We start from the raw sequence: 27,223 nt of genomic DNA, 5'->3' as shown, positions 1-27,223 counted from the left end.
TGAGGGTGAGGAAAGCAGGTGGCCAGGATAACAGGCCAGAAGGGGAATCCTGGAGCCAAGAGCATCCACAGGAGGATCGTCAGGGCCAGCCTTGTCTCCATGCCAGGCTGGGCTTGGAATCTGAGCATCTCAGTGGGAAGGGACCTCAGAGACCCAGCTGCTCGACCCTCTCCTGGAGCCCAGATCTGTTCTGCACTGGCCCACACCCCAGCTTGGCTCTTGCCTCCCTCAGCTGTGTCATCTTTGGATCGCTCCCTACCCCTACTCATCGGGGCATCCTCTCGGACCAGAGCTAGAAACTGCCCCAGCCATCCTGGGACCCAGCTGCCTACACCCAGAGCCCAGGGCCCTGGCGCAGCCAGCCTGCAGACTGCTCTCTGCGTTCTGGTTCCCAGGCTCCGGCTGCTTGCCCTGGTGCACCCTGCTCTTTCTGCTGGACTCACACCAGTCTATCAATGTCCCTCGTAAAGTGTGGCGCCAGAAAACAGAACTGGCACAGATGCTCTCTGCCTCTCCAATCCTGCTCCTCTGCCCACCCCTTCCTCCCCACTGTGGCTTCGTACCCATTGCCGGGGGACTTCTCTCTCCAGTCGCAGCTCAGCCACCTGCAGACTAGCCACAGGCCCCTGCTGCCCTGCTCCTCCCTGCATCTGCCTGTACTGCAGCCCTTGCACCTGCCCTGCTCACGGGGGCCGAGGGCAACAGCCCCATCCTGGCACAGCCCGGCCTGCTAGAACACGGCCTGAAATGACAAGTGCTGTGTAAGCATTCACTGCCACCCACCCGACAGAGGAAATGTACTGCAGCCAGTGAGAACGAGAGCTGTGCAGAGCAGACAGAAAAGGGAGCGCCTACTCTCAGTAAATGGAATAAGACATTAAAAAATATGATAGATGGAGACATGCAGTCCAATTGGATTAAGCCTTTAAAGCTAAATTTACTAACTAATTTCATTGCTTTGGAACAGTTGTTTTAGCGCTCTGAACCTGGTATGTAGCCATTGAAACTATTACTTTTTACTTATTGTAAATGGTTTTGTGTAAACAAGGGTTGAAAACGCAACTCAGAAACATGGAAAGAGTTTGTTCCGAGAGGCTGAATCGGCTGAATTTTTTCCTTTATAAAAATTTCCTTAAGCTTTTTAAGGCTCTTGTTCTCCCAATGTGTCTACAGGGCTGGAGAGAAAGCATCTCATCCTTCCAGCCTGTCCCTCTCCTGTAAACTCCAGGGGGTGGGCGTGGTCGAGGTCCGCTCTTCCCTCTGATTGGCCCGCTTCTTGGCCTAGGCAGGGCCACTGGACAATGTCATGTACTGCATGCTGTCTGTGCCAGGCTGACCCTTTTGGCTGAGCCATCAGGGGAATCCAGGGTCTGGTCGGCTCTGGACATCCCAACGGAGCCCTGAGGTTTGGCGCCTCTGATGGACTTGGTGACTAATTTATTCTCTCTCTGTCTTCCTTCCTCATGTCTTTCCACCCCAGGGGGACAGGGGTGACCCCGGGCCTGACGGTGAACGTGGCGAGAAGGGCCAAGAGGGACTGAAGGGCGAGGACGGGCCCCCTGGCCCCCCTGGCATCACTGGCGTCCGGGTGAGTGTGCACAGCTGTGTGCCAGCATTTGTGGCTCCTGGGTCAGAATAATACACTCGTGCCTTCCGGTGGCTGGGTGGGAGGTCGCTGGACAGCAGCCACCAAAGGGTCCTGCGCTTCTATCCTTCCTTCACTGGAGCACTTTGCAGAGCACAAACCTGACTGTGTCCCTCCCGTCCCTTCCTAGTGCCCCCAGGAGTAACCTCACTCTCCTTGGTCTGTCTGCTGTGCCTTACACAACCTGGACCCTGCTGACCTCATCCTGCTCAACCCCCACATTCAGCCACACTGAAATTAGCAGGAGAGGCATTGGTCCAGTTCTCCATCAGCAACTTGCTGCGTGACCTTTCTCTTGTTCTTGCCCTCTCTGGGTCACCCCTCTGGTATGATGAAGGCTTTGGAAGAACGTGTGCTGAAATCGTTTTTGAGTTACAGTGTTCCAGGAGCTCTTTCTTAGTGAACTTTTGAGCATCATGACTGTGGAATGGGCAGAAACGTGTGGCGGAAATAGCCTCGACCCGGACCCCAAAGGCCGAGTTCTGGCTCGAGCACCCACTATCACTGTGACTTTGGGCGCATCAAACTGCCTCTCTCTGAGCCATGGATTTTTCATCTAAAGAACTGATGAAACTTTGGATAGGAAAGCACTTTATAAAATGAACTAGAAATGTAGCAAATTATCTTTATGAGTATGGAGGCGGACGTGACTGAAGCTGGTGGTGGTGATGATGTAGTCATGATGGTGGGGATGGTGATGATAGTGATGAAGATAGTGGTGATGGCAATAGTGAGGATGATGGTGGTGGTCATGGCGATGGGGATGACGATGGGGATGGTGCTGATGGTGCTGATGGAGGTGGTGAGAATGATGGTGGTGGTATGATATAGTAATGAGGATGGTGTTTGTTAGTGTGGCGGTGGTTATGGGAGTGGCGACGATGGTGATGCTGGTGGTAGTAGTGATGATGGCGTTAGTGTGTGATGATGGAGGGGATGGTGTCGATGTTAGTGAAGAGGATGGTGGTGATGGCGATGGGGGGTTGATAATGGCAGCTGCGGTTGTGATAATGGTGGTGGTGAGGATGGCAGGGCTGATGAGGTGCTGGGACTGATGCGTTGGTGATGCTGGTGGCCGAGGCAGGGGTGTGACGTGGCTCTGGGGATCGCGTCAGTGGTGGTGTTGCAGTGTTTCTGTCCATATTTTGTGGTCACTGCCAGCTCTCATATGCTGGGACTGGAAGGAGGTTCGCCGGGGCCAGGCTGTGTGTGTGTTGGGTAGCAGAGGTGATGAGAGGCCTGTATTTGAGTGTCTTTGGCATTGAGGCCGCAGAACAGAAATCTCCCACTCTGTGGCCTGGAAACAGTGGAGGATTTAAAAATAGAATTTTATGAGCCATCAGGGCCTTTCCAGAAATATATCTATATGGATGGGGGCCCAGCAAATGTCTTCATTCTGGCCCCGCAGTCTCAGCCCACTGGATGCTCTCGCCCTTACTCAGGGTTTCCCACACCACTGGGGTGCTCCCAGCTGGAGCTGGGCCTGTCGGAACAGGGGGCCAGCAGGCTGCCCTGTCCGGGGGGACTCCCGTCTCCCTGGCCCTGAACTGCATTCTTTGTCCCTGACTCACTCCTCCTGCTGATGAGGAATCAGCCATTGCAGTCACCTCAGCCCACTGGCAGATGCCACCAGCTCCTGTAATCATGACTCACAATTGCCCAGACAGGACCGGCTTAGGAAAAGGGGTGTCCCAGCAAGGAAGAATCCGCAATTCACTCTGCCTAGCTGGGTGATCTGTGTCCGCGGGGTCTCCGTCTCCCCGAGACTGTTTCTTTAGCTCTAACGTGGGATGAACAATCCCTTTCTCCCGGCCATGTGGCCAGAATTGCACAAAACATGATACAGAGTTCAGATATAGTACCTGGCCCATGACTGAGGCCCTGCTGTATTTAATTACTGGAGGAGCAAAGGGCCTTGAGATTGTCAGGCCCAGGGCTGTCAGCTCTGCGAGGCCAGTACCACCTCTGCCCCTACTTGGCAAAGATGCAGATCGCAGGAAGTGTGCCAGTGCTCACGGTCACACGGGCGTGGAGTGCAGAATCAGTCTGAGCCCAGGCAGTCTGCCTCGAGAGTGAGTGCTCTGCAGATCTGTGGGTCTGCCTCAGTTTCCTCTCATTGCTCATCTTTTTCTCTCTTCCCCTCTTTTCCTTTCAGGGTCCTGAAGGAAAACCAGGGAAGCAAGGCGAGAAGGGCCGGATGGGAGCCAAGGTAGGGACCCCTCCTCCTCCCGCCTGAATCAGCCATGCCCCCGCCCCCTAGCTCCCGCCCTCCCCTCCCCTCTGCGGACACCTGGTGATACCCTGTCTCTCCCCCACTGCAGGGTGCCAAGGGCTACCAAGGACAGCTGGGTGAGATGGGCGTCCCTGGAGACCCCGGACCCCCTGGCACCCCAGGCCCTAAAGGGTCCCGGGGCAGCCTGGGACCAACGGTGAGCACTCTCTGGGTGGCTGGGCTGAGGGTCATGGAGCCGAGGGCAGAGAGGAAAGCACTGCCCGCCCCACTTTGTGTCTGCCCTCCAGACAGATCTTTGGAATCGTGGATCCCTTTGGGGACCTACAGAAGCTCTCGCCCCTCCCCCTGTAAAGTACATACAGCGCAGAATTTCTTGCCATTTGAAGGGAGTCTGGATCTTCTGAAGCCCTTTATAACCCCTGAATATCAAGTCCTGCTGTCAGGGTGTAGGGACGGGACCAGACCCTTGGGGGTATTTTTATTGGACGGGGACTTTTCCCATTGGAAATAGATTCATGGCAGGGAAGCTACTGCAGATCCCCGGTAACCCTGAGGGTGGTCCAGCCCATCGCTGGCCTGCCCTGAAGGAAGAGCCCCTTAAGGGTTTGATCGCTGCGGCAGGAGGAAGACCCCAAGAGGAAGCGAGCGAAGGGGGCAGACAAGGCTGACGCGGCATCTCTGAGCTGCCGATGTGTGCCGATAAACAGCTGCGCTGGTTCGTGGCATTTGCAAGATGCCGTGGTGTAAATGCTCCCACGGTAGCCGATTTCCAGCTACCAGCATGATGTCACCAAATGCAGACTTGGAGGGGATGTGTGAGAAAGCTCCGTTAGCTGGTAGAGTCGGTCTGTATCCCCAGGGTTTCACATCCACGGGGGGTCCTGGAACTGTTCCCCTGCAGATACTGGCTACCCAGGAATAACAGTGTTTCTGCCACACAGATTCAATCAACAGAAATATCCTCATGAGCATAGATAACAACAAAATGTAGTAAAATAATTAGGAAGGGATGAGTTTGGGATATTTATCATCTGTGTTTTTAATATAATTGATTTATCTGTAAGTTCATATAATTTAACTTTTCATCATGGTTTTGTTTAATAATTGGCTCACAAAATTGGGGAAAATTTAGCAACTGGCTCTCTAAACCACTGGAGCTGGAAGAGGGAAGGGCTGGGGGAGGAGGAGCGCTCCGGAGTGCCGCTTGCTTTCCACCTCGGTGTCCGGACCGGGTTCTGAGCAGAGTGGACGTGCCAGGCTGCTGAGCTGAACTGGGCGGGAGCCTGTGGGAGAGACAGTGTCCGCGTTCCTGCTGTGAGAGTCACACTGGGTACCAACGGGGGTCTTCTCCCCTCACAGGGTGCTCCAGGACGGATGGGGGCCCAAGGAGAGCCGGGACTGGCTGGTTACGACGTAAGGAGCTCTCACCTCCCCACTTTCTGGAAGTCTGCCCTGCAGGGCTGGACTCAGGTCGCCTCGGCCTCTGCCCCCACCTCCTCCCCAGCTGAGGGCCACACAGATTCATGGTCTCCCTCACCCCCAGGAACACCTGGGTCCACACACCACCAGTGGGCCAGACAGGGCTGGGGTGAACAGACAGAGACCCCCACCCCGTATCCCTGGCCTCGCTCAGTCCTTCTTTCCTCTGGTGGGTGCCACACACACCTCGTGTCTGAACTTGCTCTCTGTGGAAGTGGTGGGTCAGAGCCCGTTTTTGCATCCTAATTTGGCAACCCCACCCCCCGCCACCCTTTGGAGGCGGCCAAGCCAAACACGTTAGACATCTGGGAGTTGAGGCCTCAGAGAGGCATGTGGCTTGCTCAGAAAGGGAAACTGAGGCTCGGGGAGCCAAAAGAATATATGTGCAAGGCCCGACAGCTCCTGAAGCTTGACGGTGGGATCCAGTGTCTGAAAGAGAAGCAGCAAGGAGAGGAGGAGAGGCAGAGGGCAAAGGAGAGGGGAGCTGGAGAGTGGGTGCTGGGAGCCCAAGGTTGGGGTCTGCACCTTCAGGCCTCACCCTGGCCTGGGAAAGCCTGCTGAGGCAAGCATTTGCCTCCTGCCTCTGCCCAGGAGGACACACCTAGGGGCTCTGCTGAGATCTGCTCCGAGGTCTGCTCCACAGGCTTCAGCCACTCAAGCAAACACCCCTCAGAGGAGTGTCTGGGGCCAACATGGCATGTCCAGGTGGCCATTGCTCAGAGCGGCACTGAGCCTGCTCAGAGTCACACAGCAAGCTGGGACAGAGCCAGGACCTGATCGCTCAGCCCAGAGTGTCTCCATCTTTGAGTTCTTGTCCTCTGCTCCTCCCGACTCCTCCCTCCCCCGTGCTCTCACCTCCTGCCATCTTACCTCTTGCAGGGACACAAAGGCATCATGGGACCCCTCGGACCTCCTGGACCAAAGGGTGAAAAGGTAGGTGTCTGGTCCTGGGTGGCAACTGCTTTCTCATATCTGGGGCCGCTGGGAGCAAGTCCTGGGGCCACTGAGGCTGGGGTAGCATGGGTTCATGGCAGGCTCACCCCTGTTCACACCCTGTCCAGCCCAGAGGCCAGCGTCACCCTGGCTGTGGCCTTCAGGCAGGACTCATTAGACCTACATTTAGCACAGGTATCTTGGGTGTCATCTCGGTGCCTGGCACCGGAACAAAAATGGACACAGTTGCTGCCTTTCTGGGGCTTCTGGCTGAGCAGGGGAAATGGACATCAGTGACATAAGGATGCCATCGGTCATTTGTGTGAAGGGGGAGATCACCTGGCGAGAGCTGGGGGAGGGCTTGGGATGGAGAGTGAGAAGCACCAGCATTTCAAGGCCAGGAACCGCCCAGGCAGAGGGAAGGTGTGTCCAGGCCCCACCCCTTGGCTCCAGATTCAACAGAAGGCAGAAAGTGGTAGAAGGAACCTCGCTGAGGGCCGCACGCCTCCCCGCTGTGTAGGTGGGGATGTGGATCCCACAGGCTGAGGGTCACATTCCGAGGCAGCACCAAGCTGGCCCAGGACCCAAGTCTCTGGGTCCTGCATTAGCAGAGTCCCTTCCTTCCTTTCTCCCCTCTTCCCCTGATGGCTCAGCAGGAACAGGCTCCTATCAGGCGCCCCCCCACCCCACCCCACCGCCCACCATGGTCTCCTTGTTCCCGGCTCCTCAAGCCTCCTTTCTTTTGCCGAGTCAGCTCCCCACTAACTACATCCCGCTGTTGAGTGAATCACTCTGGCCTAGCTTGCCATCCAGCTGGCCCCTTCCTCCCGCTTGGAGAAGAACAGCTCTGCAATCAGAGTGGGCCGCAGGCTCTGACACATCCCACAGGAAGCCGCACAAGCCTCACACAGGACCCCGAGTCCCTCCTCGGCCCTCACAGTCTACCAGGGCTGGTGCAGAAAGGGTTAACACGAAGCCTGAAACAAGAGGGTGCCTTCACTCTGGGCTGTCCACAGTCCCAGAGGCAGTCCCTGTGCCTGCGAGAGCTAGAGCCTAACCCAAATCTGCCCTGAGTCTGCTGGGGCCTTGGGAGGGGCCCCAGCATTCCCCAAGCCTTGACTGCCTCATCTGAGAAGTGGGTGGGTACCTTGGGTACGTGAAGCTAAGCAGGACATCACATATATGTCAGCCAGATGCACTTTGTGACTTACACGGTATTATTTTGTGTTCAGTGATTCATCTGCTAACCAACAGGTGTTTATGGATTTATAATCATTATTATAATGATTTAATATTTAGTATGTTCTCATCTCTGAGCTGGGGGCTGTGTAATGATACCCTAAAGAGCTAGCCGACTCATTGGAAAAAAAAACGACAACCTGATGCTAGGAAAGATTGAAGACGAGAGGAGAAGGGGACGACAGAAGATGAGATGGTTGGATGGCATCACTGACTCAGTGGACATGAGTTTGAGCAAACTCCAGGAGATAGTGAAGGACAGGGAAGCCTGGCGTGCTGCAGTCCATGGGCCACAAAGGGCTGGACACAAGTGAGTGACTGAACACCGCCACCACCACATGAATGGTCACTGGTCACAGTGGGATGGCACTAGGGAGGGAGGAAGAGCAGGCTCCTGGGGGAGACCCCCGGAGCAGGCCTCCCGCTCCAGGATTTCTTCACACTCATCACCATGACGCTGGCACGGAGGTGTCCGGGTCCCACTCGACAGGTGGAGAAACAGAGTCTCCGTGAGACTCCAGGACTAGCTCAGGATCGGTGTCGGGTATGGCAGGACCAGGATTCAGACTGGCTGATGCCAGGCCTTGCTTTTCCAGTTGGAAACAAGACACTTAGATGCACCAATATGTTGTTCAGCTTGGGGCTTCCCTCTGGGGCGTGTGTCTGTCTTCAAAGGCAGCGGCCCGAGGGACTGGGAGATGGGATAAGACTCTGGGAACAAGGAGAATGGGGGATGGGAGGCTTCGTCTTGGGGTGCGAAAAATGCATCCCCAAACTTCAGCTACAATGTGTGGTGGGTAGGAGAGGGGGATATCTGTATAGCTAGTTTTGGGCCCAATCATTGCCTTGATTCTTGTGTGACCTTGGCTAAGACCCTTCCTTCCCTGGGTCTCAGTTTCTTCCTCTGTAAAATGAGAGCAATGGTCACAGCAGCATAGGTGTGTTATATGGATTCTATGAAACATGCCTCACGAGGTGCCTGGCACACAGAACCCACTAGGTAAACACTAGGTAAAGCCCCCCAGTCCAGCTCTCTCCCTTCACAGGAAGATGGAGCCTTGGGACAAGGAGCCATAGAGAGTGGTCAGGGAGGAGAGGGAATCCCTGCTTCTTGGGCCAGCCACCACCCCCTCCTTCCTGGCTTCAGCTGGTTCTAGCCCTCAGGCCTGCTCTCCTGCCTTTGGTCTCTGCCCACAGGAGCCACAGGGGCCGCAGGCCAAGGCGTACAGCCGCCAGCCTGGGACAGGCTCCAGCCCCTGGGACTGTCCCCTCTCTCCTGCCTCTCAGACCTCCCCTCAGTCCCTGCCAGCAGCCAGGGGGCTTGGAGGTACCCTGGCTTGAGCCACCTGCCCAGCATATCCCCCCATGGGAGATGACACTGGCTGTCTGGGGCTAGATCATGCTGAGCCCTCAGGCTCTGCCTACACCTTCCTCGTAGCTGGCACATGGCTTCCAGCCACCCGTCCTGCGGGTGGACCAGGGCCCGGGGTGACCTGCCATGGCCCAAGGACCTCGGCTCTAAACTGCTCTTCCCCCAGGCTCTCTGACCACCCCCGTGCCACCCATCCTCCCAGCTGTTATCATTATCAACAACAGCAATTTCTGCAGAGCCTCTCCTCTGTGTGCTGAGAGCTTACCATACCTCTGCTTCCTGGCTCATCAGAGCAGCGCTATGAGACATGACAATCTCATTTTGCAGACGAGAAACTGTCTTATGAGCAAGACCCGCAAGTGGGTGACTGCTGAGGGCCTCCTAGGGAGGCTCAGGGCCTTCCCTGGAGCTCCCATCAAGAGTTGGAGGCTCATCCTAAAGCAGGTTCTCCACCCACCTTCTCCCAGCAAGGGTTGGAGAAAGGGGCTCTTCCGTTGAGGGCTGAATGGCTAAGCAGCTCACACCACCTCTTTGTGCCTCAGTGTCCTCATCTGTAAACTGGGAGAATCAGTTCAGTTCAGTTCAGTCGCTCAGTCGTGTCCGACTCTGCGACCCCATGAATCGCAGCACGCCAGGCCTCCCTGTCCATCACCATCTCCCAGAGTTCACTCAGACTCATGTCCATCGAGTCAGTGATGCCATCCAGCCATCTCATCCTCTGTCGTCCCCTTCTCCTCCTGCCCCTAATCCCTCTCAGCATCAGAGTCTTTTCCAATGAGTCAAGAAGTACTAGAGTTTCAGCTTTAGCATCATTCCTTCCAAAGAAATCCTAGGGTTGATCTCCTTCAGAATGGACTGGTTGGATCTCCTTGCAGTCCAAGGGACTCTCAAGATACTGGGAGAATAATATCACCTATTTTGTGAGGCTGTTGGCAGAATTCAGCCTTCCCAGGTGGCGCTAATGGTAAAGCACCTGCCTGCCAATACAGGAGACGTAAGAAACATGGGTTTGATCCCTGAGCTGGAAAGATCCCCTGGAGGAAGGCATGGCAACCCACTCCAGTATTCTTACCTGGAGAATCCCACAGACAGCAGAGGCTGGTGGGCTGCAGCTCATAGCGTTCAAAGTGTTCTACACAACTGAAGGGACTTGGCACACACACAACACTGGGAGGATTCATCGAGCGTCTGCGTGCAGCTGTGGCGGTCGGTGCTCACGCTTGCCAGCTGTTGGAGTTGTTGTCACTGCCTGCTGAGCGCTATGCAGGGAATTCTGCCTCACTTCATGGAAGCCCCACCACCTTCCATGGGTATCAATATTGTCCCCTTCACTGCCCCACTACCCCCCATTTCGCAGCTGAGAAAAAGCTCTGAGACTGGAAGGGCCCTGTTGAAGGCCTGGGCAGCTGGTCCCCTACAAAGCCGGGTGTAACCAAGTCTACCTTGGCTGACGGCTTGAGAGTGTCGGCCTCGGGGTATCCAGCCTGAAAATAAAACTGACAGTCACTTAGTCGTGTCTGACTCTTTGCAACTGCGTGGACCATAGCCCGCCAGGCTCCTCTGTCCATGGAATTCTCCAGGCAAGAATACTGGAGTGGGTAGCCATTCCCTTTTCCAGGGATTTTCCCAAGCCAGGGGTCGAACCTGGGTTTCCTGCATTGCAGGTGGATTCTTTACTGTCTGAACCACCAGGGAAGCCCCCAGGGAAGTCCAGCCTAGGGGAGGGTAAAGAGCAGTGTCCTGTGTTCCAAATTCCTGCTTCCATGCCTGGGTCTGCCTTGGACCCCATGTCTTCCCTTCCCTCTTGGCCTCAGTCTTTCTGTCTGTAACCCTAAGCAGACTGAGTTCTTCATCTCTGATGAAGGCCCTTTTGGCTTCAGTGTGGAGTGTCTGGAATTCCCCAGGAGCAGGGAGTTTGTCTTAATGCTGGTTTTGCCTCCACAGGGGGAGCAGGGCGAGGACGGCAAGGCTGAGGGGCCCCCCGGACCACCTGGAGATCGGGTAAGGGCCCCCACCTTCCATCCTCTGGACCGCTGCCAGGGTGGAGCCCCAAGCCCCAGCTGTGTGGGGAGCAGGGGGGAGGCTGCTGCGAGCTCCGCCGAGGGCGTGGCCCAGGAGGCCCAGGTCTGGCACCCCCTGCAGTCTTCTATTGCTGTCCTTTTCATTTAGGGCCCCGTGGGTGATCGAGGAGACCGTGGCGAACCAGGGGACCCTGGATACCCTGTAAGTATTCAGAGCTCCTACAAGCATCGCAAGCATTGTAAGAGGGCATTCCTTGGCCTCTGTTTCATGCAACCTGGAATTAGAACAGCCTTCACCAGGAAACGGGCCCGTCCTTCCGCCACTAGTGCCCAGGTTTTAAGCATCCCCAAGGGCTCATCCACCATCCCCAAGGGCTCAGGGCTCAATTCATACTGAAAGGGGAGATCTTTCCTGAGGGAGGGAGAGGATGGGCGGGGGAGGGAGACCCTTCCCCTCCAGGACCCTCAGTATCCAGCACTCCCAGCAGAAGCAATGAGGATGACCCACTGAACGAGCACCCAGCCCCACCCCCCACCCCATCCCCGCCCAGGCTCTTCATCCTTGATGGCGGGAGTCCTTTCTTTTATTCATGGTCAATTGTGTCCTACTCTTTGTAATCCCCACGGACTGTAGCCCTCCAAGGCTCCTCTGTCCATGGAATTCTCCAGGCGAGAACTCTGGAATGGGTTGCCATCTCCTCCTCCAGGGGATCTTCCCTACCCAGGGATCGAACCCAAGCGTCTTCTGTCTCCCACACAGGCTGGTGGATTCTTTCCCAACTGCGCCACCGCCCATTTTGCAGATGAATAAGCTGAGACTTAGGGGGACAGTGACCCATGGCTAGGAAGAACAAGGGCTTCCTTGGGGTCCTCCAGGCTAGAAGTTGCCCTGGCCCCCACTCCCTCCAAGATGAGTCCCTTCACCTGTCTCTGCTTGACTTCCAGGGACAGGAGGGTGTACAAGGCCTCCGTGGAAATCCAGGCCAGCAGGGCCAACCCGTGAGTGGTGCTTCCTGTCCCATCCCCCTCCTGTCCTGAGAGGGGGGCTGGTGGAGGAACAGTGGGGGAATTAAAGATCTGGTCTCTTTAAAGCTTAAAGAGACCCGCCCTGCGGGAGGGCCTGGGACAGCCCATTCTGGTTTCTCCTGCCCTGACCCTGGGGAAACCCCCAGAGCCTGCACCCCCAAACCCCTCCCCACCCCTCCCCCTCCAGGCGGAGACTGGCCACCCTCCCCGGGAGAGAATCCTGGGGCTGCCTTGCGTCATCTCACCTTGGTTTGCAGGGGCATCCGGGACCCCGGGGACGGCCGGGCCCCAAAGGATCGAAAGGGGAAGAGGTAAGAGGCCCGGATGCTCACGGGGAAGGTAGACCCTGAAGGGAAAGACCGGCCTAAGCACATAGCACATGGGAGGCAGCACTGGGGTACGATGAGAAGGAGAGGGGACCACGGGGTGCTGCAGGGTGCAGTCCGGAGGGACAGGAGATTCCTTCAGCGGGCCTGAGGGACAGGAGAGGACCAGTCCCAATCATAGCGCCTCTGGGAGGGGGACCACCTGTTCAGTCAGCTAGCAGGATTTGAAGCCCGGGCAGTCAAGATCCAAAGCCGGCCTCCCTTTCCACCACAATGCACTGCAGAAAGAAAACGGAGAAGTGAAGTGAGAGTGTGCAGAGGAAGACAGGGAGTGTGACACTCGTGGAGGAATTCGGAGGCGGTGGAGAGGGAATCTCCTGCCTTCCCCCAGGCCTCCTGGATCGGCCTCCACTGAGGCTGGGCCAGGGCTGTCTCAGTGCCCTCAACTTCCTCCCAGGGGTGCACACACACACGCCTTCCTTCTATTCGCACACACACTCCTCACCTTTCCGGGATACCCACATCCCTGGGGATCACACGGACCTGCCAGCCATGGGGCTCCGCTCCCACCAGGAAGTTGCCAATGCCTGGAGCCTCTGCCACAGGGCTCCCAATGAGGGGCCAGGGCCCAGAGCAGGGTCAGGGACCATACCTGGCAGGTCCCAAGGCTGGCCTTGACAGATGCCCCTTGATTTTTCAGGGACCAAAGGGAAAGCAGGGCAAGGCTGGGGCACCAGGACGGAGGGGGATCCAGGTGAGTGGCTCACAGCTTTTCACTCACCCACCCTACCCTCTGCCCTCCCCAAGGCCCTCACCAGCTTCTTGTTTACCCCCAGGGCCTGCAGGGGCTCCCAGGGCCTCGGGGCGTGGTGGGGAGACAGGGCCCTGAGGGTATTGCTGGACCAGATGGGTTTCCTGGCCGCGATGGTCAAGCAGGACAGCAGGTGAGCTGGACTGGGGGTTAACAGAGAGTGTCTCCATTCGAGACGAGGTATGCATGTGGTGGGATGTGGGGTGCCATAGGCCATGGGCCAGGAGGAGCAGGTTTGGGAACTTGGATGGGCAGAACCAGCGTATCTGGAAGTTTCCTGCATGGCCAGTGGCTTCATTCTGTGGTACCTGGATGATGGCCTGTCTCACTGTCTCTCCTCCATGCCAGCACCCAAAGGGACAACCCCTGTCCAGGGTAGAGAGCTTCTGGTTTTTAAAAGATCCTTCATCTCCCCACCCACGAACCCTCAAGTCTTGGACCAAGTCCCACTGGTCCAGCCATTCTCACACACGGCCTCCATCCCCGAGTCTGACCTCCACCCCCACCAGGCTTCTCCCACGCTGGTGGATTTTGAAGTCACCCTGCCTCCTTGGCTGCCTGTTTCCTGAAACATGAAAAATCCTCCTTTGCCCTCTTTCTTCACAGGGGGAGCAAGGAGATGACGGGGACCCTGGGCCCATGGGCCCTGCTGGGAAGAGAGGAGATCCAGGTGTGGCTGGCTTGCCTGGAGCACAGGGGCCCCCAGGATTCAAGGTCAGACACTTTTTAATACTCTTATCCGCCCTCCACCCTTTCTGCCTTGGTACTGACCACAGTGACCCTGACTGCAGTGCTGACATGGGCACCCATGTCCCAGGGACCGTGTGAAAAAGGGAGTCTACTTCCTCAGGGGTCCCTCCCCAAGCTTGAACCTGGCTTGCTGCTGCTGCTAAGTCGCTTCAGTCGTGTCCAACTCTGTGCGACCCCATAGATGACAGCCCACCAGGCTCCCCCGTCCCTGGGATTCTCCAGGCAAGAACACTGGAGTGGGTTGCCATTTCCTTCTCCAGTGCATGAAAGTGAAAAGTGAAAGTGAAGTCACTCAGTCGTGCCCGACTCTTAGCAACCCCATGGACTGCAGCCTTCCAGGCTCCTCCGTCCATGGGATTTTCCAGGCAAGAGTACTGGAGTGGGGTGCCATTGCCTTCTCCTGGCTTAAAGGATAGTTAATCCCGGGAGCTATAATACTGCCCCCTACCAGGCCTTTGAGGGTGTCAACTGTTTGTTGAGTTGTCCGTGGGCGCCCTCTTGTGGGCCTTTGTGGAGCAATGACTGTTGCTAACTGCTGGGACCCTCCAAGGCATCTTTTAAGCAAGTTTCCTTGATTGGTGGGGGAGGCAGTCATGAAGCTGTCTGAGCCCAGGGTTAGACATTGAAGGAAGATTGAGATGAATGAATGAGGAAGGGCTCTCACCCTCTCTGAGCACGAAGTTTAGCTGGAGAAAGGTTGTAACCCTCTTTAAAGACAGAGGGCAGAGGGGAGAGGTGGCCTTGGCCCGTGGAAGATTTAAATGAGGCAAGAAGGGGAGGTGACTAGGCAAGCGTGAGTGGAGGTAGGGACTGTCTGGCCTGTTGGGAAGAAACAGTGAAGAGAGGTGTGTGAGAGAGTTGTCAGGAAGTGGGCTCTTGAATGCCAGAACAAGAAAAGACTTTCATCTCAAGGAGGCTGAAGTTTGAGCAGCCTCCCCCATCCCCAGGCCTGCACCTGTTGCCCCAGCAACCAGAGATGTTAACTGACCCAGTGGAATCGCTGTTCTGTTTCTCCAGCTGCCCTCCCCATCTCCTAGAGCCGTTTTCTCCCTTTGACTGGTCATCTTGGTGTGTTTCTTTAAGGGTGAAAGTGGGTTACCTGGGCAGATGGGACCCCCTGGCAAGCGAGGGACAGAAGGCGGCATGGGGCTTCCTGGGAACCAGGGGGAGCCCGGATCCAAAGGCCAGCCGGTGAGTGAGCCCCAGGGAACGCACATGTTCACACACATGCACACACACGCACACAGACCCACCAGCCACCTTCCTGCACTGCAAAAAGCACAGAGCAACACTCTCCATGGGCACGAGATACCACTCTGCCTCCCCTGAGTCAGGGATGAGGGGATGGAAAAAAGCTGAGGAATGAGATATGAGTGGTCCCTTAAGAATGAGGAGAGGCCATCCCAACCAGAACCTTAAGTAGCCTGAAGTAACCTTGAATCTGGATTTCCCAGGTGGCGCTAGTGGTAAAGAACCCACCCGCCCGTGCAAGAGACTGTAAGAAACATGGGTTTAACCCCTGGGTCGGGAAGATCCCCTGGAGGAGGGCATGGCAACCCACTCCAGTATTCTTGCCTAGAGAATCCTGTGGAAAGAGGAGCCTGGAGGGCTTCAGTCCATAGGGTCACAAAGAGTCAGACACAACTGAAGCGACTTAGCACACACACAGCCTGTATCTATTCGAGAAATTACATCTACAGTTTGAAAACTTCCCACAAAAGTTCAGATGACTTCACTGGTAAATTCTAGTCTTTGTGTATGGAAGAAAAATACCAATTCTGCATACACTCGTCCATAATATTGAAGGGGAGGGATACTTCCAAACACATGCCATGAGGTTAGCATTACCCTGATGTCTATGCTAGACAAAGATTACAAGAAAAGAGAACTACAGACCAATATACCTCAGAAGTATAGATACAAAAGTTCTCAATACTGTGTTAGAAAAATCAGTCAAGGAATACAAGAATAGTATGTCAAGATCAAATGAGATCTGAAGCTTCCCCAGTGGTCCAGTGGCTAAGACGCCATGCTCCCAGTGCAGGGGGCCTGGGTTCGATCCCTGGTCAGAGAACTAGATTCCATGTGCACACCAAGAGTTCACCTGCCACAGCCACAGATCCTGCATGCTGCAAATAAAAATAAATTGGAATCCCACATGCTGCAGGTAAGAACCAACACAGTCAGATAAAGAAATGTATTTTTTAAAAAAAGAAGATCAAGTGAATCAGGAACAAAAAGATCAGGAATGCAAGGATAGTATAACATCTGAAAATAAATCAATATAATTCACCATATTAACAAGTTAAAATTTGTTGTTCAGTCACTCAGTCGTGTCTAACTCTTTGTGACCCCATGGACTGCAGCACACCAGGCTTCCCTGTCCATCACCATCTCCCAGAGTTTGCTCAAACTCATGTCCATTGAGTCGGTGATGCCATCTAACCATCTCATCCTCTCTTGTCCCCTTCTCCTCCTGCCCGCAATCTTCCCCAGACTAAAATAGAAGATCCAATTAATCATTTCAGTAGATGCAAGAAAAGCAATTGATAGACTCCAACTCCATTTCTGATAAAAATTCTCAACAAACTTGGTATAGAAAAAACTTCCTCAACTTGATAAAGGACAGTCATGAAAAATCTATAGTTAATATTCTAGTTTCTAGTGAATGATTAAATTATTTCTCCCCAAGAGCAGAAATAAGTCAGATACCTGTTCACACCACTTCTGTTCAACATTGTATTGGCATTTCTCGCCACTGCTGTCGGGCATCATGTTTGTGAGCCATTCACACTCATTTGATCGCCTCGAGGTGGAGTGGCTGATATCCCTTCAAGGAGGGAGGCCCGGGGGTCCTGCCAGACTGGCCAGGCACCTTGTCTTGGCCTCACTTGCCCTGTCTCATCCTGTTCTCCCCATAGGGTGATTCTGGCGAGATGGGATTCCCAGGAGTGGCTGGCCTCTTCGGACCTAAGGTTCAGTTCTCTATTCCTCTTGGGGTCCTGTCCATCCACCTGCTTGTTCACTTATTCATTCAACAAGTATTTCTTGGGCATTTGCAGTGGGGGCTGGAACATGGCCAGAATCTAGCATGAACACCCTTGGCTCCTAGCCTCATGTTCCAGCAGACCTTGGTTCTAAGCCCAGCTCTGCAGTTTATCTGCTCTGTGCCTGAGCAAGTTACCTGGTCTCTCCAGGCCTCAGTTTTCTTATGTATAAAATGGGCACAGTAGCAGCAAAGAGTTGTTACAATGAAGATTAGACCTACACCATTTAGCGCCGAGCCAGCACGCTGCCTGCTGCTTACTAGTTGTGGACATTTGTTCCTTTTTCTGGAGCCTCTCAGGGAAGGCATCTCTTGACTGGGAGGGCAAAGGTTGGGCAGACCCCAGGGGTGGTGGAGCTGCTGGAGCCCTCGTCCAGCAGCCGCCCAGACACAGCAGCCCTTCTCCGCCTCCCGCAGGGCCCCCCAGGAGACGTCGGTTTCAAAGGCATCCAGGGCCCTCGGGGGCCTCCTGGCTCGGTGGTGAGTCCTCCCCGGTCTGTCCCAGCACAGTCAGCCACCCGGGGCCGGCCAGCCATCAGCTGGGTGACGTCACCCTTCCTGTTCCTTCAGTCTTGAGCCTTCTCTGCCCACTGTCTCCCCACCTGTTTCTACACCTTTTCTTAACATTTATTTTTTAATTGGAGGATAATTGCTTTACAATGTTGTGTTCGTTTCTGTGTATGACGTGCATCGGCCATAAGCACACATACGTCCCCGCCCTCTCGAACCTCCCTCCCACCCCCTACCCTGCTTCCATACTTTTGCTTGTGATGTTCCTGCCAGTTGGGAACCGTCTTTCCCGCTTTCATCTGCTCCCGTCCCCCACCAATGGCCAACCGCTACGCACATCACTTGGGCTCAGCAGACGCGCGGCCTGGCCCCACCTGGGGAGGTCTCCCTTCCATCTCCTGGGGGCCTTCAGGCTGCCCCCTACCCTCCTGTCCTAGTGACTCTGTTCCCCAGGCACTGGGACAAGGACACACAAGCCTTTCTCTCCCCTTTAGGGAAAGGAAGGTATCATCGGGCCCCTAGGAATCCTGGGACCTTCGGGACACCAGGTATGTGCAGGGGGCTAGCCAGAAAGACTACTGGGGCAAGACTGTCTGTGTGACCTAGAGCCAGTCTGAGCCTCAGTTTCCCCATCCGGGCGGTGGGGCTCCTCCTCTGAGCCCCCTCTCACTGGGCCATGGTTTCTTGCAGGGTCCAAAGGGCGACAAAGGCAGCCGCGGGGACTTGGTGAGTAGACGGGCCGGTGTGCAGTGTGGTGGGCGGGGGGCAGGGGGGCGGCACAGCTCAGCCTGCTCCTCTAACTCTGTCTCCCTGCTTCTGTCCCCCTCTAGGGATTGCAAGGTCCGAGGGTGAGTGGGCAGGGGTGTGAGGGCTGGGGGGATGGTGGAGTCCAGGGGGTGGGCACTCTGGGCTTTCCTGCCCGTGACCAGTCATGTCCTGGGACCTCGGTCTGTACGCAGGTGGCCACGGCGCCTGGGTCTCAGGAGGAGGCCTGGGCTGGGTCGGGGGATGAGAGGCCTTTGAGCGGGGCCTCACTGTTCTCCTCTTCCTCCAGGGTCCTCCCGGTCCCAGAGGGCAGCCCGGCCCACCGGTAGGTAGTGTGTGCTCCCCTTGAACTGTGGGGCAGCTGGTGGGACCCCAGGCTGTGTTGGCGGCCTTCATGGGACTGACTTCATAGGCCAGGCCTCCGGGATAATACAGCTCAGCCCGGGTGGTGCCAGGCAGAGACCAGGGTGGTGGGTTCTCGCATACCCTGAGACCCCCTCCCAGCTCCCGACAGCCTCCGGGACTGCAGCACGCAGTCCCCATCAGACACAGACCCAGCCTCTTCTTTTGCAGGGTCCTCCAGGGAGCCCTATCCACTTTGTAAGTTGGAGAACTTTCTCTTTGGTCTACTTGGAGTAAGGCCTGGGGTGTGGTGGGGGAGGGATGACAACAGATCCCCTCCCTGGCCCGGGGCTGCCCACGCCCCTCCTTCATCACTCCATACTGAACCCTGAACCCTGCACCGAGGGGAAGGAAACCCAGGTATTAGCCAGAATGTATCCCAGACAGTGGATCCAGGAAGACCTCCCTCCGCTGGACCTGGGGTCCTGTTGGTCCACTCTGTGCCATTCCACTGACAGATCTTTAAGCTTCTGGTACTGATTCCAACCCCTGAGTTTTGGAAAGGGAGCTGTCCCACACCAGTGAGCAATTTGGGTGACACCAGCTAGGTGTCCTAGAATTTAATTCAGTCCTGACACTACTTGGAGCAGCATCAGATTCCACGGGTTGACAGCTCAGTCCTACAAGATTGCTGCTGGCTCCCCCCCGGGACCCCACACCTCCATCCCTCACCCCCCTTCCCTGCCTCTCTTCCGATGCCAGTGGCAAATCCAGGTGTCATTTGTGCTTCTGACCAACTAGCTGTACACCAAAAGCTCCCACCAGGCCCTCCTCGGCATCTGCTAATGTGCTAGGGCAGCTCACAGAACTCAGAGACACATTCTATGTGCCAGATTAGTGGCTTATTATAAAAGGCTGTAACTCACATGTGTCATTTTGGACTTCCCTGGTGGCTCAGCAGTTAAAGAATCCACCTGCAGTGCAGGAGACAGAAGAGATGCGGGTTTGTTCCCTGGGTTGGGAACTTTCCCCCGAAGGAGGAAATGGCAGCCCACCCCAGTGTTCTGCCTGGAGAATCCCATGGACAGAGGAGCCTGGTGGGCTGCCTTCCATAGAGCTGCAGAGTCGGATGCGGCTGAGCGCACGCACAGAGGGGCAGCCAGATGGAGGCTCTGCATCATCAAGCAAGGCGTGGGGACGGGCCGTGAGCTTCCGTGTCCCCTCTGCATCTCCCCCGTTCACCAGCCGGGGAGCCCTCCGAACCCAGTCCTTTTAGGATTTTAGGGGGGCTTCGTTACACAGACACGATTGAGTCATCGCGATGGCCATTGAGTCAACCTCCAGCCCCTCCCCTCTCCTTGGAGGCTGTGGGACTGGAAACTGGAAGTCGCAACCCTCTGATCATGTGGTTGGTTCCAGAGACCACCAGCCCCCCGGGCCCTTGGGTTACTTAGGAGCTTTCCAAAAGTCATCTCTTGAACACAGCAAAAGACACCTTATTTCAGAAAATTCCAAGGGTTTCGGAGCTCTATGCCAGGAATTGGATTGAAGACCAAGTATAGATTTCTTACTATGCATCAGCACATGACAGAGTCCGTCCAGCTCAGATTCTGAGTCCAAACAGGGTCAGGCAAGGTTGCAGGTTGAGCCCCGGTGTTCCTCCCTGGCTTGAATGAAAACCCATCCCCCGCTCACAAGCCCTCTGGCAGTCTGTCCACATTTGACCATGGTCCCAGTTGACTGTTAGAAGCAGGCCCCGACCACGTCCCAGGGAATGGCCAAGGGAAAGGACTGCACGGAGAAGGAGCCCCTGGCCACGAGCAGCTTGAATCCCTGCTCTCTGTCCTCGCCGTCCATCCCTCTGTCTCATCCACGAAACTAGAATGACAGCCCTGGCCTCTTCCTCTACATCCTTCTTCAGGAAGAAGGCAAGCTAGAAGGAAATTAGATCTAGGAAAAGACTTTTCCTTCTTAAAAAAAAAAAAAGGAAAATGAGAGGATTTTGATTTTTTGAATAATAACTAATAGATTCAGTGCTTGTTATATGCCATATAGCATTCGTAGCACTTTTCTGGAATTCCCTTGTGGTATGGTGGTTAGGACCCGATGCTTTCACTGTTGAGGGCTCGGGCTCAGTCCCTGAGCCCTAATCAGGGAACTAGGATCCCTCAGGCTATGTGGGGAGGCCAAAAAAAAAAAAGAAGTGCTTTTCATGTATTTTGCTGTTTAGTCACTAAGTCTTGTGACTGTTTGCAACCCCATGGACTGTAGCTTGCCAGGCTTCTCTGTCCATGGGATTTTCCAGGTGAGAATACTGGAGTGGGTCACCACTTCCTTCTCCAGGGGATCTTCCCGATCCAGGGATCAAACCCAAGTCTCCTGTGTCTTCCTGCATTGTGGGCGCATTCTTTACCTTGAAATCATTTATTCCTCTCAACAGTTCTGAGTTTTATTATCAGGATGAGAGAACCGAGTTTAAGCAACGTGCCCAGATTGTACAGTTAGTGAGTTGCAAGGCTTGGGATCTGAACTTGAGAAGGACTGCCAGAGTCCCAGCTCCAGATCCCAACCCTGGGGGTTTACTCACTGTCGGATCCTCCCCCCTCTCTATATTCATGGTGAGGTCGTGCAGCTATGCTTCTGGGAAGCCCAGTGCCAGGATTGGAGGTGCAAGTGGAAGTGAGACACTTACAGTGCGAACCAAAGGGGAGACCCCGGGGCTGTGGGAATGTAGAAAGCAGGGTCCACACCCAGCCTGGGGGCATCAGGAAAGGGTCCATTGCAGGGTGGTGTCTATAGGATGCGTGCAGGGCAGGGTTTCTCACCCACAGCGCTGTGGACATTTGGAACCAGACAATTCTTTGCTGTGAGTGATTGTCCTGTGCATCAGAGGATGTTTAGCCACAGCCTGGCTTCCACCCACTGCATCCCAGTAGCACTGCCTGCTCCAGTTGGACAGCCCCTGAAGTCTCGCAATATTGCCAGATGCCTTCTAGGGGGCAGCATCACCCCTGGCTGAGAACCACTGGAATAGTAGATGGAATGATGGAGGAAGGGACCAGGCAAACGGGAGCAGCGCGTGCAAAGGCGCGGGGGCTAAACCGAGCATGGCATTTAGGAACTGAGAAGTGCAATAGTATGTCTGGTGCACGGAGCACCCGTAGGGGACAGAAGAGAGGCAGGGCTGGAGAACACAGCACGCAGGCCACTCCCAGGAGTTTGGACTCAACCTTGGGGGCAACCGAGCACTATGGAAGTGCCTGGAGGAAATCAGTGGAAGCATCTGTTTGCAAGGAGAGGAAGAACAGAGTTCCCCAGAAGGCATGCAATTGACCAGGATCCCACTGGGGAAGGTGGGGTGGGAGGGCCCTTGCTCAGACCCTGGAGCTCCTGCTTGGTGGGCGCCAGGAGGCACACCCTGTCTTCTCTCTGCACAGCAACAAGATGACCTTGGGGCAGCTTTCCAGACGTGGATGGACACAAGTGGGGCACTGAGAGCAGAGGTACCACCCAGGGCCCTGCCCACGTGGGGTCCCTTCCATGGGGGGGTACAGAAATGATGACCGACATGTGGTCAGTGGCCTCCACATGGCCCACACTGGGCAATTCAAAGCCAGCAAGTGACCCAGAGCAGGGCCAAGCCCTTTTGCTCTCCTCCTGAGTCAGGTAGAGGCGTCAGAAGCAGCTTCTTGGTTCAGACCCAGAATCCACCAGAGGCAGGAAACTTGTCCATGGGCTCTGCTAAGACCCTGGCCAGTGGTCACCTCAGCACCAGGATACCAGGCTGAACAGGGCCCTGGGTGTCCTCTGGTCAAGCCCTGTCAAGAGTGTCCTTTGCTGAGTTGCTTTCCCCCCACGATGGGGAACTCCCTACCTCCCAGCTCAGATAGTCAGACTTTTCCATTTGTGCCCTGAGCGCTCTCTCCAGGCTCACAAGCCAGGGGAAGGGCAGGTGGAAAAGCTTGTTATTTTCCTTCCATTCTGGGGAGTGGGGGACGGGGTAGTGAGTGGAAAGTAAGTCCTTCACCAACTCCTTCCTGAGGGATTTGGGACCCCTTCCTTGACTCCTTGCTCACAGGACCCTCCTGTTCTGCAGCAGAAGCCAGGCTGATTGTCCACATCTCTCAAGACCCCAGGCCCTCTGGGTAGATCTGCCCCTGGCCACCGCTGGCCCCCAGTTTCTTTATTTGGGAGGGAGACCCAAGCATAGCCCCTGCAGGGAGCTCAGATGTCTCCTCAGTGGCAAGAACCTGGGGCATTGGAGGCTCAGAGCTCCAGCCGGACAAGGATCTCAAGGGCCCGACGGCCACCCTCTTTTCTCACAACAGGGTTACAGCCATCCGGACCGGCTGGTGCTGGACCAGGGAGGGGAGATCTTTAAAACCTTACACTACCTCAGCAACCTCATCCAGAGCATTAAGACGCCCCTGGGCACCAAAGAGAACCCCGCCCGGGTCTGCCGGGACCTCATGGACTGTGAGCAGAAGATGGTGGATGGTACGTGGGCCGGTGGGGTCTGTCTCAAGAGAGGGCTTCCCGGCCCCAGGTATGGGGCAGGGCGGGGCAGGGATGAGCTGAAAGAGATGGTTAATAGCTCTGTTGCTGCTGCTGCTAAGTCGCTTCAGTTGTGTCCGACTGTGTGACCCCATAGACGGCAGCCTACCAGGCTCCCCTGTCCCTGGGATTCTCCAGGCAAGAACACTGGAGTGGGTTGCTATTTCCTTCTCCAATGCTGGAAAGTGAAAAGGGAAAGTGAAAAGTGAAAGTGAAGTTGCTCAGTTGTATCCGACTCTTAGCGACTCCATGGACTGCAGCCTACCAGCTCTAAGACAGAGCAATTAGACATTAAGTTCTCCACTCAACTGGGCCGAGTGTCTGTCCTTGGGGAGGCAGTCATTTATTCACTCAACAGTCACAGAGCCCCACAGTGTGCCAGGCATTGAGCCTCTTGGGGCATGGGGATATGGTGGGAAACACAGAGGATGGGTCCCACCCTTCCAGGGTTGAACCCACAAGCCAGATCCACAAGCTGGGGGTGACCATTTCACTGCATGGGCCAAGAGCTTTGGCAGAAAAAGGCCCCAGGGCCAGGAGGGCCCCCATCATAGCTCCCCCGGAGAGCCAGGATTCCCAGTTTCTGTCCCCCGCACCTCATCCAACTCTCCTCTCTCTGTGTGAGCTGTGTGGTGCCTTGGAAGGACCACAGTTTTAGAGGCAGACGGACCTGAGTTCAAATGTTCGTCTTGCCTCTGACCTGCTCTGTGAGCTGGGTGAGCCACCCTTCTCTCTGCTGCATGAGAAGGCTGTCCTACTCTATCAGCTGTGGGGCCTTTGGCTCCTTGGAAACCCAAAAGGAGAAGCCAGGTGCCAGCAGAGCTGCGTGGTTGATGGGATAGAAGCCCTGACTCCCACCAAGTTCTGGGAGGATCAGAGCCTTGGCAGCAAAACCTTTCAATTAAACAATCCCTAAATCCCTCAGGCAAGTGGCTCAGCCTCTCTCAACCTGTTGTCCTTTCTGGAAAATGATACTTATCAGTGGCAACAGGGGGATACTTCCCATGTCGCCCCTCTGGAGACTCTGCCAGCTCTGAGCTCTGCCCAGAGAGTTTCCTTTCATCACTACGGCTCACAGAATCCCTTTTCTGCTCCACCTCCTTGACTTCATGTCCAGCTGGGACTTAGCGGGTGACCAGGTGTCAGATTCACCTATAGAACCAAGCCTGGGGTTCCTCCCCACATACATACACCGCCCCCCATCCCGTGTTACCTATAGGTACCTACTGGGTGGATCCGAACCTTGGCTGCTCGTCCGACACCATTGAAGTCTCCTGCAACTTCACACATGGTGGACAGACGTGTCTCAAGCCCATCACGGCCTCCAAGGTACCCATCTGCTCCCCAGCGCTCACTGGCTTGCCCTCTCTACACCCCTTGCCCCCTGCCCTGGAGCACAGTCCATCCAGGCTTGTGACTGAGCCTTAACTATCTTGCTACATGACCTCAGGAGTCATCTCCTCTTTCTGAACCCCAGTTCCTCATCTCTGCCTTTGGTTTCCAAATCCTTTTGTGTTGGGTGATGCTGATGGTTCAAATAGAACTTTGCCTAATGTCTAAGACACAGTTAGCCAAGCTGGCTTGGCTTGGACAACTATGACCATAAGCACAAAACAGTCAGCGAGATGGTCCCCTGGGGCATGTGTTCCCGAGGTTGCATATGCAAATATGTAGCTCATGTTTGGTGGCCATGTACCTACGATGGTCTCTGGGCTGAGAATTTTAGGTGGCCCAGGGCAAGTCCAACAAACCACAGTGTGCAGCAGCGGGTGGGACATAACCACACCCCTGGCTAGGAAGCCCCTTGCTGGATGGTGGGTCTGTAGTTGCAGCAAGTCCTCCATATGAAACAATTCATGCTGCAGAGAAAAGGGCTTCTCTGGTTGCAGGAAAGGTGGGACTCTGGACCCCCCCCAGGGGAAGCTCCAGAAAGTACCTTGTCCTGACCACGGCAGACCCAGAGCCTGAACATCCATAGCCCAGCCAGCTGGGTAACAAGTCTTGGCTGGGTCCCCACCATGGGCCAGGCACTGAGCCAGGTGCTGGGTTCAACAGGAAATGTGGCAGCCTCCACAAGCAGAGTTCACAGTCCAACAGGCCCTTTTCCCTCTGACACGGAGGGTCAGCAGCTTTGTGGCAAACCCACCTAGCAGACGGGTGAGGCTGGCACTGGGTTGGCAATGCAAGTGCCCATCTGAGTCGCTATCCCCATCAGGAACAATGAACCACTGTCCTAGGCTGGTCTCAGCCTAATGATAACCAGTGTTGTGGCTGGACCAGCCTCTCTGATTTTTATTAAGGTTGCCAAATGCCCTCCAGCAATAACCACCCGGAAACAGGAAAAAAAAATGTAGAAAGGTTATTACTTACAGGACCTGGAGATTACAGCATACCTGGGACCACACAGTGAGGTCTCTGGTAGAGAGAGAAAGGGACAGTGCATCTCCTTGTATTGGAGGAGGAGGAGGCTAGGATTTCACAGGTTCACTCTGTGCTGGTGAATTTAAAACCTAAGGGTGGGAATTTAAAGCAGGAGAAGAGAAAAAATAAGTGGTCCAAATAGTTGTTGAAATCAACCAGAGCTCTAACACAAAGGAGCTGCAGTGTTGGGAGGTGGCCCAGCCCTTCCAGGGTTAGTCTGTGCGGCTGGCGAGGTATTTATTGGGGATAACCTTTGAAGTGTATGCCTCAGCAATCAGAGCTTAGCTCAGGCACTTGCATCACAGAAAAGGAGACAACACAACTGTCAGGGTTTACACTACCATCTGCCCTTCGAGGCCCTGTGACGTGAGGCGTCAGAGTCAGTGGCGAGGACATTAACCTCCTGGGTAGCTGATATGTTAAAAGTCAGGGGTAAGGCACCTTGAAACCCAGAAAATACACATCTGAACAGGATCACAGCGGAAAATCCTGTAATTATTATAGAGGCAGTAGTCTGAAATTCAGTCGGGAGCCATTGTCCCAAACTTGAAGGATCCCATAATGAAACTAAGTCGGTGATCTGAGGGGCCCTAGAATCTGTTCCAAGATTTGTGTAATATTGTGAACCATTTATACATCTTGGACATCGTGTGTAAGTAGGTCAGTCTGAATCCATCCTGAGTAGGGAGATTGTTTCGTATCTCATCTAACCAGTCTCTTGGTCCTAAGAATAGGTCAGTTCAGTAAAAGAGTAGTATTTCATTTCAGGAGGCAGTGATACCCAAATAAGGTACAGTACAGGTAATCGGGTATTTAATAAGAGTCATCTGTATGGAAACAAAAAAAAGTCAAGAACTCCCTGGCAGTCCAGTGGTTAGGACCTGGCGTTTTCAGTGCCATGATCCTGGGTTCAATCCCTGGTTGAGACACTAAGATCCCACAAGAGGCATGATGTGGCCAAAAAAAAAAAAAAAAAGTCAATGATTGGAGAAGATTATAATCCCAGTTTTTGAGTTCTAAAGGTGCTAGTCAAGAAGAGTTCTAGATGTTGGCTCCAAACATCTTCAGATGGAGTGAGGGCAGACAGAGGCAGTCTGATAGGTTTCCGTGGGTTGCAGTTTGAATGTGCCTGGTGATCTTTCTGAGTGGCCCACATGGCAACGGGCATGAAGATTGTCCATACAAGAACAGTTGTGATGAGCTCTCTGCAGTTTATATCGTGTTAGCCCAGTGCATGGCTTTGGGAAGAGTGCAATCTTCATTTTCAATAGAAAATGAAATCAGAAGGGTAGGAGAAAAACTGGAAACATTAGTTTGGAGAGTCGTAGCTAGATATTGGAGGAGCCAAGAAGAATTCAGCATCCTGTCCAATTTACAGGTAGAAAACAAGGTCTCAGATGATTAACAGAACTAGAATCCAGTGTCCACAACCGTGTGTCATAGTTTCTATTGAAACAATTTTTCTCTGTACAGTCATCCCCATTTCTATTAAAGAGAGCCATAGAAAGACTAATTTGTTTGCAAATTAAATCTAGTTTCAACAAATGTGGTTATTTACACAAGGGCAGCTAGAAAAGTGATTGACAACATGAGCTCTTTGCTGCTTTGCTGAAACCTTTCATAAGGAGTCTCAGATAGAATTTTAGAAGCTTCTTCAGGGCAAGAAACCAAGATCTAACCATCAGACTTTGCCTAGAATACCTGTAAATTTGGGTAAATTCCTCTCTTCTCAGAAAGTGCCCAAAATATC

The 27,223-nt window shown here is 54.6% G+C and overlaps 1 protein-coding gene and 1 long non-coding RNA gene across 9 annotated transcripts in view; one reads left to right on the top strand and one right to left on the bottom strand.

Moving 5' to 3' along the window:
• Nucleotides 1-27,223, top strand: part of COL27A1 (collagen type XXVII alpha 1 chain) — a 151,306-nt gene that overhangs the window by 113,949 nt on the left and 10,134 nt on the right. For all 4 annotated transcript variants that reach the window (XM_069573854.1, XM_069573855.1, XM_069573853.1 and 1 more), the window contains 23 exons: nt 1,481-1,588; nt 3,801-3,854; nt 3,967-4,074; nt 5,238-5,291; nt 6,237-6,290; nt 10,846-10,902; nt 11,071-11,124; nt 11,868-11,921; nt 12,206-12,259; nt 12,975-13,028; nt 13,111-13,218; nt 13,692-13,799; nt 14,919-15,026; nt 16,757-16,810; nt 17,299-17,361; nt 17,886-17,939; nt 18,082-18,117; nt 18,222-18,239; nt 18,446-18,481; nt 18,730-18,756; nt 21,936-22,001; nt 22,827-22,995; nt 24,272-24,381. In XM_069573854.1, coding sequence (XP_069429955.1) covers nt 1,481-1,588; nt 3,801-3,854; nt 3,967-4,074; nt 5,238-5,291; nt 6,237-6,290; nt 10,846-10,902; nt 11,071-11,124; nt 11,868-11,921; nt 12,206-12,259; nt 12,975-13,028; nt 13,111-13,218; nt 13,692-13,799; nt 14,919-15,026; nt 16,757-16,810; nt 17,299-17,361; nt 17,886-17,939; nt 18,082-18,117; nt 18,222-18,239; nt 18,446-18,481; nt 18,730-18,756; nt 21,936-22,001; nt 22,827-22,995; nt 24,272-24,381 — 1,608 coding nt within the window. The remainder of the gene's footprint in view (nt 1-1,480; nt 1,589-3,800; nt 3,855-3,966; nt 4,075-5,237; nt 5,292-6,236; nt 6,291-10,845; nt 10,903-11,070; nt 11,125-11,867; nt 11,922-12,205; nt 12,260-12,974; nt 13,029-13,110; nt 13,219-13,691; nt 13,800-14,918; nt 15,027-16,756; nt 16,811-17,298; nt 17,362-17,885; nt 17,940-18,081; nt 18,118-18,221; nt 18,240-18,445; nt 18,482-18,729; nt 18,757-21,935; nt 22,002-22,826; nt 22,996-24,271; nt 24,382-27,223) is intronic.
• On the bottom strand, nt 4,893-25,687 carry LOC138432532 (uncharacterized). 5 transcript variants are annotated; one of them, XR_011253889.1, is made up of 9 exons: nt 25,423-25,687; nt 12,477-12,552; nt 12,194-12,294; nt 11,847-11,968; nt 10,917-11,197; nt 10,344-10,385; nt 9,974-10,160; nt 9,359-9,459; nt 4,893-5,161 (listed from the first exon to the last, which is right to left on the bottom strand). It is a non-coding gene; the product is annotated as an uncharacterized lncRNA (long non-coding RNA). The 5 variants fall into 5 exon arrangements; XR_011253888.1 differs by lacking the exon at nt 9,359-9,459; XR_011253891.1 differs by lacking the exon at nt 10,917-11,197.

This window comes from Ovis canadensis, chromosome 2, assembly GCF_042477335.2.
Source record: "Ovis canadensis isolate MfBH-ARS-UI-01 breed Bighorn chromosome 2, ARS-UI_OviCan_v2, whole genome shotgun sequence".
NCBI classification, from domain to species: domain Eukaryota; kingdom Metazoa; phylum Chordata; class Mammalia; order Artiodactyla; family Bovidae; genus Ovis; species Ovis canadensis.
This window is presented reverse-complemented; position numbering and strand designations above follow the sequence as displayed.